At 39.6% G+C, this 10713-nt stretch overlaps 1 protein-coding gene across 1 annotated transcript; it reads left to right on the top strand.

The window, feature by feature from the left end:
• The first annotated feature begins 1833 nt into the window (after window positions 1–1833).
• LOC103150691 (prostacyclin synthase-like) lies at window positions 1834–9724 on the top strand. Its single transcript, XM_007570405.2, has 10 exons — window positions 1834–1964; window positions 2328–2451; window positions 3029–3204; window positions 3572–3715; window positions 4107–4234; window positions 5402–5583; window positions 7030–7183; window positions 8250–8431; window positions 9108–9259; window positions 9349–9724. The coding sequence occupies exons 1-10, from the start codon at window positions 1906–1908 to the stop codon at window positions 9497–9499; spliced, it is 1452 nt and encodes a 483-aa protein (XP_007570467.1). The 5' UTR covers window positions 1834–1905; the 3' UTR covers window positions 9500–9724.
• Window positions 9725–10713: the final 989 nt, after the last annotated feature.

Below are 10713 nucleotides of genomic sequence, written 5' to 3'. Positions count from 1 at the left end.
CTGATGAAACAGAAACGGTAACTTTTGTTATATTTGTGGGGGGAGAGGAAAACTGTCATCTCAGCAGCGAAGTATGTGCGTGGCAGCATCATGCTGTGTGAATGTTTCCCTGCCGGCGGGACTGATGCACCTTATCGTGAGGAAATCAATTTATGTGGAAATATTGGAAACATTGAAGCTTAAAGCTTGTGCATCAGTGAGTCAAGTAGACAATCGTAATATCCGCCACATAAAATTAATTAACAAGTGGCCTAAAGCCAACAGAGCCTTGTTCTCGGTCAGGAAAAAAAAAAAAAATATGGGCAGAGCTGCAAAGTTGTGCGCAAGCAAAACAGCCATCAAACCCAACTTGTTTTGCACCAGTTCTGTCCGGAGGAATGGGTCAGAATACCAGCAAGCTACTGTGAGAAATGTGTGGAAGAAATCTTTAAATGTTTTTGAAAGTCATACAGTTTAAAGACGACAAAAACGTCAGGAAATGAATATAAACTTATGAATTCAATTTCTTTTTCTTAATGTTACACAATAAAGAGAAAAGATGGCAACCCTTATTCAGCTAAAATAGGAAACAGCATGTATAAAGTTTTTTTATATATATATAAAATAAAAATGAAATGCAAATATTAGTTCTCAAGATTAAGTTCTAGTCTACTGACTGCAATTTTTAGGGGGCGGGGGAAAACTTGATTGTCATTGTTTTATAACTGGCCAACACCTTGTTACATCAGCAATAATGAAGAGACACTCATCTCCAATAATGAAGGAGGAGATAAATGTAGCAACACTGATGAGACACCGCATGATGGAAACACGATGGAGAACATCAGATCAGTGCAGCTGAAAACCTTTGAGACAGAAACATTTGGTAGTCGTTCAATCAGGGAATCTATAAAAATGGCAAATTTGCGTAGATCTGATTTAGATATTTAGTCAGTGTCACCACATTTAGGCTAAGCGGTTTTTTTCCCCTGTAACTTTATTTTATTTCAACATCCAACACCAGTGTAACTTCATAGGAATCTCAACAATATTCTGTAAATCATGTAAAAACTCCCAGAAAACATAAACTAATAAGCTGTCTGATCTAAGCTTTAGTCTTTGCCCTTCCGAATATGTGACAAACCTCATTAGCTTTTATGTTCAACTAACTGTAACAGTGAGAGTTAACATTATAGGCATCAAAATGCTAAGTGAAGCCTTGTAAAAACCTAAAATGTAATCATGGGATCTACAAACAGCCGCCTCCACATAAAGAGACTGAGTGATTGTAACTTTTATGGAAGTTTATTAGAGAAAACAACACTTGAACACAACATTTGTTTTATCTGTCTACCCGCCCATCCAGCCACCTCCATTCATTCATTATTTGCCCTGAGTGATATTTTACAGCGCTACTACAGGAGGAAACGCAGTTGTCCTCTTTTTGCCCGTATATACCTTCATTATTATAGGCGCTGATCTAATAAAAACTAAGCACAAGTGTTTTAATTCAGATATCGAACAATGGAATATGTGAACAGTAACATGAATTGTTTTTCAAAGGGATATTCCCGGCAGTAAAAAAAAAATATATAATTTTTCCAGTTCTTGTCCAAAGCAAACAGGTCAGCAGGAACACAAACCCTAATCACAAATGCAATTTGTACTGAAAACTAGTCTAGCTCTAAAGAAAACACTCCGTGATAGAGAAATTCATATTTTAAATAATCTATTTTATTTTTTCTTCTTTTAATGCGTTAACAAACTCATTTAGGGAATCTGTACTTTTTTCACTTGAAAGTAAAACAAGAGGAAAAACGTGTTCAGCGGCTCGTGCGCGGTTGAGCAACTGCGGCTGCGCAAGAGTATAAAAGTCAGCGAGTCGCTGGTGGGAGCATTGAGAGAGGAAAGTTGAGCACCATAAAGATGATCTGGATCGTTCCTGTGCTGGTCCTGCTGTGTTTTCTCCTCACACACCGCTGGAGGTAAGTCAGTCTGAGCTCTGAACAATTAACAACTACAAAGATGACTTTGCATAAGAAATAGGCTGTCAGAAATATCTGTGTTACACGTGAAAGGTATAAAATGGAGAATCTATGTCATATAAATTAAACTATGAAGTTCAAATTTAAGGAACACAGACAGGCTACAAATCAGCTTCAAAACGCCTTTTGCCTCAAGCTTTTATTTTTGTTTTCATGTCGTAATTAGGCATAATTATTATCTACTAATACAAAAGAATGCGGTTGTATCACATCTATTATAACGAACGAAACAAAATGACAAAATGCTATGTGATATTGGTCCCAAACTCACGTGTATGATGTTCTCCATTTCCTTTCCTTTAGATACAAGGCTGAGCCGCCTCTGGACAGAGGACTGATCCCCTGGTTGGGTCACGCACTGGAGTTTGGGAAAGATGCAGCCAAGTTCATAACCCGCATGAAGCTGAAACATGGCAACATATTCACCGTAAGTAAAGAGTTTTAAACTCCTCAAAGTCTACTGTAATGTGACAGCTGGATGTGAAAGTCTGCAACAAGTGAAACCTGTTAAATGTTCTTTATCTGGAGAGAAATCAAAGTTCAGCTGCATAAAAACTAACCGGGGAAGTATTGAAATCCTCACCAGGAGTTATTGTGAGGTAGATTGTGGTAGATTGTGGTAGATTTTGTTTTTGTTGTTACTCACTCACTGTAGATCATTTTGTAGATGAGGTTCATTCCTGTTAATCTGGAAAAACCTGCAGTTTTGGGCGAGTTTAGAGGTTTTATAAAGAGAAGTGAATGTTGGTCATGTTTTCGCTGAATGTTTTTGCTTTCCGTTTCTGTCATTTCAAATCTACCCTGGAAGAGACCAATTTTACCGAGGACTTTACTCCAGATCATTGTAGAACACATTTTATATTTTTGTAACAAAATGTAATTAACCAAAAATGTACAAAATTTTTTTTTTCTTATTCCCTAAAGTAACCATAAAATACCAGGTGTCACAGAATGTGTTTTAATGGGAATTTTAAAATCTTCTCATCCGTTCTGTGGATGCGTAGGTGCGTGCTGCAGGCCGCTATGTGACCTTGCTGCTGGACCCACACTCTTACGATGAGGTCATCAATGACCCAGATTCGCTGGACTTCGGGCGCTACGCTCAGGTGCTCATGGAGCGCATTTTTAACCTGCGGCTCCCTCTTCACCAGCCAGAGAAAGCCAAGGCGATGATGAAAAGGTAATTGTTTATTGGCTCAAGCCGGAAACACAACTTTAATTTCATTTTCATCTTTTCATCACCGCGGGTATTCCCCTTTATCTGCTTCCTGTTTTTGTTTTTCTTCTTTTGTCATTATCAAGTTTTTATCAGTATTTTTCTTGTGGCTTTTAAGTCTCTTTCTGAAGGGAATTAAACATAATGAAAGTATTTTTTTCCGGCAGAGCTCTTTGGCTTGTTGCACTTACCTCTTGCCTAATGTCAGCCTTCTTTTCGCCATCTCCATGATTATGCTTTTTAACTTTACTATCAGTCTGTAAGGCATTTTTACAAGATTCCCTGCAATTAACCCTTTTCTGCTCTCCCCTTAAACATTTTGTGTCTGCAGGCACTTTATGGGAGCGAGTTTATCAACGCTCAACAGCACTATGAGTCGAAACCTGGAGACCTTGCTGAAAACCGAAATGCCGCTCAACCAGAGGAACTGGAAGGAGGAGGGCTTGTTCCAGCTCTCTTACAGCTTGCTCTTTAAGTACGAAAAAAAAAAAAATGTCTTCCCACACTCAAATACTCTTGGCTGTTGTAACAGGAATGTGACTAAAGACCCTTTCAGTTAAACAGTTTACACACCACTTCATTTGGAGGTTTTTTTGTTTGTAAGCATTGCTGGAGAAACGCATTGAGGTCACCTTTCCGGCTCAACAATCTTGGCAGATGGACGACATGTTTCAAACTGTAATTTTACTTCAACTGCTAATTAAGCAAAAGAGGGAGAAGGTCACACGAAACAGTGTGCGATTGTTTCCTTTCGTACATTTGTGCCAGCAATTCGGAGATCCCGCACATCGACGAGGCGTGCGAGTGGAAAAATTCAAATGAGATGCGTTGTTCATCTTTTTTTTTTTTTCTCTCTCTCTCCGCAGGGCGGGTTACCTGACGCTGTTTGGAGGGGAACAAAACAACAACAGCACAGATCCCTCAAGAGTTTACGAGGAATATAAGAAGCTCGAAGGCGTCTTATGCAGTCTGGCGAGAGGGACTCTGAGGAAAGGTAAAGAGACCCACTGGATCGCTTTGGAAAGCTCCTGAAACATTTAGCTCAAGGAAATGAGGTGCTTCACAAAAAGTATTCCTAAGCTTTGAATTGTTTCGAATGTTGTCACATTAGAACCTCAAACTTTTGATGTAAATTTAACTGGGATGTTTTTTTTGTTTTTTGTGGTAAGCCGAGAGTTGAGCCATCATTATGAAGAAGGGGGGAAAAATGATTAGTATTGGTTTCGATATATTTTTAGTCCATACCAGTTTTGCACATGTTTGAATGCATGGCAAAAACATTAGACATATTTAACAGCTTCTCCTGCCTTTCTTCGATAAAGCTGAGGTTGTCCTGTCAGCAAATTTTCTCACCTAAGCCGAGCATTTCTGCAGCTCCTCCAATGTAACCGTTTCTCTATTGGCTGCTTCTCTGGCTAATGCTGTCTTTAGTAGGCTTTCTGCTCAGGAGGTAGCGCCAAGTCTTTGTAGGAGTGCATTTGTGCCGCACTCTTTCCATTTTTAGATTTGGATTATAAAACAGTGATCCCTGAAATCCCTTACAGCCTAGCTTTTGTTTACACTTCTTCATAAGTTTATCCATAAGCTGTCTGCTGTGTTCCCTGTTTGTCATAATGCGTTTAGATCACTAAAGTTCTTTAACGAGCGTAATCTCAATGAAGTAACTGGGAATTTGTGGTTGCAAGGTGAGAGAATGTGGAAAAAGGGCAAAAGAGACTAAGTTTGGTGAAGCTAAGTCAATAAAGGAGGAGGAGTTTTGGCAGTAATGAGTAAATGTAGTGTTTTGGTGTTTACGTCTGTCACCGGTTAGTGCAGTTTGATATCATCAAAATATACTCTTAGATTTGTTTAGAGGTAGCTATGATGAGCTGCTCTTACTCAGCTGCTTACATAGTGTCTGAGTCCGTGTGACTGATTTTGCTCCACTAACAGTGATGTAACTCCTAGCTGTCAAAACAAACACTGAAATCCCTCTGCTGTTGTTTCTTCTCATCCCCTCTTTTGTTTTGGAGATTTCCATCATCCATCCGCCCTCACTGCAGTAAAACTTCGCAATGTCACTGAGTCGGGCTGCTTATGTTTTTCTTTTTGTTTTTTTTTTTGTTTTTTTCTGTGACTTACTCGCACGCTCACGTTTGCTCTGTTTATCTGTGCGTGACAGAGGAGAAGAGGACTGCACAGAGCATTCAGAGAAAGCTCTGGGAGCTGCTGGCTCCAGCAGGCCTCACAGAAGAGTCTGGGTCAAGCCCTTGGCTCCACGCCTACAGGCGGCTCCTGAAGGAGGACGGCGTGGACGAGGAGATGCAGAGCAGGGCCGTCCTGATGCAACTCTGGGCCACGCAGGTGAGTCAGCTGGCGTGGGATTGGCATTCAGTGAAAACAAAGCCTGGATTTCTGACTGTGATTATGTCCGTAGGTTAGAAAAACCTGCTGCTCTGTCACATTATCATGACATAACACTGTCTTTGTTTTCTTATGTATTCTGTTTGTTGTCTCCAAAGACAATGATTCTCAAAAAAAAAAAAAAAAAAAAAAAAAGGAGATGCAGTTTCCCTTTTAGTCACATGGTGGTGCTGTTGTCGTTTGATACAGGACAAAACTGTTGGCACTTGATGTCAGTGTTGAGGAAAATCAGCTTCTGGAGCAGAATCAATCGATTTTCTCTTAATCATGCCTGATTGTTCAAATACATACAAATTAAAATTTCCTTTTCAATACATGTATCAGAATGAAGAACTTCCACTTCCTCTGATCTATAAATGTATCAGCCAGATTGATTCTGATCTCTTCTGCATCTTTACTTAAACATTTTGACATGAGAATGAATACAAATGTGTTTAATGTGTCTAAGAAGAATTTAGAAGAGCACAAATGGTTCACGCTATGATATGTAACATTAAAGATGTTCCTGGTGGGTTTTTTTTATTATTTTTTATCATGATTACAAAATAGAAAGTCTGCCCCAGAAGCTGTTTCTCTCTGATGCAACTCTACTGAAGAACCTTTTCCTCTTTTTATATGGTGGCCGTTAAAAAAACAAAAAAAAAAAACAGAATTTGCAGCTCAGATCTCAAAAACAACCAGAAATCAGTTTTTAGTCAAGAGAAACCTTGCAGCTGCAGCTCTACTTGTTTCCAGAACATAAATACTTATGGATTAGCCTTTAGATAAAAAAAAAATAATAATAATTAAAATACACTAAATCACAGCAGAGAGAGAGATGTTTCCTATTTTAATCTTTCTTTTTTGTACGTCCATGTGAAATTTCTACTACGAGAAATACTGATAAATGAAAAAGTGATTAGATTTACTGCTGCAGTTCTGTTTTCTAGCGTGTGTATTTTAGTCACAAGCTTTGCCGTGGCGCTGAACGTCCTGCCCTTGAATGCAGGCAGATGGCAGGGGACCTCAGGTTTCCACTGGCTTTCCTTTTTAAGTAAACCATTACTGCACTGGGCTTTGCCAGAAGTGAGACAAACCAGAGCATGGCTCTCCTCTTCCCAGACACATGAGAGGAAACCGTTCTTATCTGTCTTCCAGCACTAAAAAAAAAAAATCATTAAGCTTTTCATGTAATTTAAAAAAAACAAAATTTAAATAAAGGCTGTGTTCTGTCACGACTCCAACCAGAAGGTAGATTTTTAGATCTGTGGATGTCACGTGATGTTTTTATTTGCCGTTACCAAACACCCACCTGCGCCGTCACTATGCAACACCAGAGTGGGGGATCTTATCACACCAAGCTCATGTGAGGGTTTTTTTTTTTCTTTTTTGTCTTTGTGTTTCCAGGGAAATGTTGGTCCTGCTGCATTTTGGCTTTTGGGCTACTTGTTGACAAACCCTGAAGCCCTGACGGCAGTGAAGAGAGAGTTTGGCCAGATTTCACAGATGGCGAGTTCAGGGACTCCTCTCATGGACAAATCCACCAAGACCCCAGTGTTTGGTGAGTGTTTGGTGTTGTTTTAGTCCAAATTACTTTGTATTAATACCTCTAGAAACTTTTCATTTACAGCAACAAAACATGAGCATGTTTTATTGGCACGTTATTTGACAGACCAACCAAGAGTAGTGCGTATTTGTGAGGTGGAAGCAAAATTATGCAGGATGCCAAAAATGTGCTATTCATTCATATTCAGTCCCTTTCACCCCACAATAGATTCCTGCTGACCTGCAAAAATCAACATTTCAGGTTGGGAGAATCTGTTTATAGAACATCTATTATTCATGCACTCCACAAATCTGGCCTTTATGGAAAAATGGCATGATTGTAAAAAAAAAAAAAAAAAAGGAAGAAAGAAAAATAAAGAAAGAAAGAAATCCCCGTCGCAGTTTGTCACAAGCAGTGTAGGAGACCCAGCAAACATAGAAGAAGGTAATTTGAGGAAATGAGACTAAAATGAAACTTCCAGACCTACATAAAAACGCACCATCCCCACTGTGAAACAAAATGGTGGTGTCAGCATGATGCTGCGGTGATGTTTTTCTTTAGCATAAATAGGAAACGGAGCTAAAAAAAAACAGGGCAGGTCTGGAAGAAAACGTTTTAGAGGCTGCAGAAGATTGGAGGTTTACCTTCTACCTGCATAGATATCATGAATGTACAGCTGAGTGTAAATATTAGATCAAAGCACATGTTCATGTAAGAGCTGAAAACTGATCTTCACAGATGCTCTCCAATCAGTCTGACTGAGTTTGTTAAAGAAAAATGGACCTTCAGTCTCTAAATGTTTAAAAACTGATACAGACAGGATACGTGTACCTTCTTTGAAAATGTTAGTGGTTAAAACATTAAAAATGTGAAAAGGTAATCAACACTTTTGCTGATTCCTGTTATAGCCTCTACATATACATACATATAACATGCTAACTGTGTGTTGCAGGTGAAAAATAGTGAAATCCATTGGTTTAGTCGCAAATATTCATTGTAAAAGACTAAAAATAAATAAATACATCTGTTCGTTTGCATAGTCATTTAGATTTTTTTGTTTTCTTTTTGTTTGTTTTTTCAGACAGTGTCTTGGAAGAGACTCTTCGACTCACTGCTGCCCCCTTCATAACAAGAGAGGTAGTGCGGGACAAGACCCTCCACATGGCTGACGGTCAGGATTACCTGCTGAGAAAAGGAGACAGGCTGTGTTTGTTTCCCTTCGTCAGCCCTCAGATGGACCCAGAGGTCCACCCCGAGCCTCAGGTGTGTTTCCAGCTTCTTTCTTTCTTCTACACTAGTTGGAGGCAAGTTTAACGGTAGCTGATATCAAGAGTGGTTTATGTAAGGTGCGCACAAAGCTGACCCTGAACGGCCCAGTGAGAGGTCAGATCCAGAGCTCTGGGCTACTCAGGGATTATCAGAGCATGAGAACAGAAACAGAGCTAATAGGCGTGGGAAGGACACTGCAAGTCCGCTTTGAAAATATGTACAGAAAATATATAAGAGCCCACTGTACTGAACCCCATTGAAAACCTCACAGTTGTTCTTCCAAATATTGATTTCTGAACTGTACCTGAGTTAAAAAATTAGTAATGTTGTTTCTAAATGAACATAAACTGGGGGGTCGGGGGGTTGCATTATTTGAGGTCTTAAAGCACTGCATCTTTTTAATTATTTTCACCATTTCTCATTTTCCCATTTCCAATTTTTGGTTGGAATTTCAGGGACACATTGTCAGAAGTTCACAGAATAAAAGAACAATGTTCATTTTACTCAAACATATACCTATAAAAAGTAAAACCAGAGAAACTGATCATTTTGAGTGGCCTCTTAATTTTTTCCAGAGCTGTATATCCACTGTCAAGCATCACATTTAGTCATGTTTTTATTTTTTTTGGGTGATTTCTTGCATCTAATATCTGCTTTGTTCCCCATCTAGAAATTCAAGTTCAACCGTTTCCTGAATGAAGATGGATCTGTGAAGAAGGATTTTTACAAAGGAGGAAAGAAGCTGAAATATTACACCATGCCCTGGGGTGCAGGGACCAATGGCTGCGTGGGGAGGCAGTTTGCCATCAATACCATCAGAAAGTGAGTGCCCTGCACATATTTCATCAGTATTATTGCTGCTTCGAACTCGAAAGTCCTAACTACGTTTCTCGTCTGTGTTTACGATTCAGATTTGTTTACGTGCTGCTGACCAGCTACGACCTGGAGCTCTGCGACTCCAACGCTCAGCTTCCAGAGAAAGATGCCAGCCGTTACGGGTTCGGGATGCTGCAGCCTCAGGGAGACCTGCTTGTCAGATATACACCAAGAGAAACGCGTTAAATTTTGACCATTTCGTCGCGAAATCATTGTTAATATTGTCAATATAATTTTTGTACGTTTGTATTTATTGCTGTATGTGTTTATAAGAACATTATTTTTTCTATCAATAAAAACATGAGTAATGTGTTTGCTGAACTTTGTGAGTGCTTCTTTTGTTGGTGCTTCAGATATTTTAGTCTGCCTTTGTAAGCAAGCAAAACAATAAAAAATGGTAACAAAATGAAATTGCAGTTATTTGCAGCTCGCTTTCTGTCAGGAAGCTGGGGAGTTCTTCATGTCGACTGCAGAGTGAGTGTAATGAGGGCGGCGCTTGTCCAGTAAACAGAGCTGGTCTGGTACTGGCAGAAACAGGCCTGCTGTTTGCAGAGTGAATCTGAGTGGAACGTTTCGGTTTATGCTCCGACTCATCCCTCTTGCTCACAGGAGAGCATCTATCACACAGCACGGCTCACAGCAGAAGCATTTAAAGAGCGACGAACACACGCAGCGCCTTGCGAATGTACGCACACCTGTTGAACGCTTGAGATTTTACATCACAGATCTTAAAGGGTGTGAGGTTGGCCAAATATTTTCCAATTAAAATCTGAAAAGTGTGGCTTTAGCTATGCGTGCAGCCCTCTCTCTGTCATTCTTTTGTATTCTTTTGATTAGATATTTCCAACGCCATCCCAGGAGGGCTGAATATTTTAGATGTGTCCATCCTAAAACACAACCGAGTCAAATGTCTGAATTAGCTCTTCACCGTTTGTCGTGTTCTGCCGAGGCCTGATAAATTATGAATTTTACTTATTTTTGTTGGATCAGAAACACATCCAGAACATGTAGGACACCACGTCTTGAGAAGTGACTTTGGACGTCTCTGTTGTAGAACCAAAAGTCTTTCATGTTTCTACCAACTTTACACATGTAGAGACAGAACTTAAGCTACATCAAACTAGACAGAGAGCTTCTCTGAACAGTAGTTTCAAAGTAGTGCCACGGATTCCTAATAGGATTTGGGTCTGGACTTTGACTGGGCCATTCTAATGCATCAGTATAAACTGTTCCACTGTAGCTATGGACGAATGTTTCAGGTTGTTGGTCTTCTGGAAGTGCAACCTCCATCTCTAATCTAAATTCTTGGCAGCTTCTAACCAATTTATGTTTTTTTTTTTTTGTTTTTTTATCTAGTATTTACCTCTGTCCATTTGCCCATGAACTCTGACCAGCTTTTC

This window comes from Poecilia formosa, unplaced genomic scaffold, assembly GCF_000485575.1.
Source record: "Poecilia formosa unplaced genomic scaffold, Poecilia_formosa-5.1.2 Scaffold260, whole genome shotgun sequence".
Classification (NCBI taxonomy): domain Eukaryota; kingdom Metazoa; phylum Chordata; class Actinopteri; order Cyprinodontiformes; family Poeciliidae; genus Poecilia; species Poecilia formosa.
This window is presented reverse-complemented; position numbering and strand designations above follow the sequence as displayed.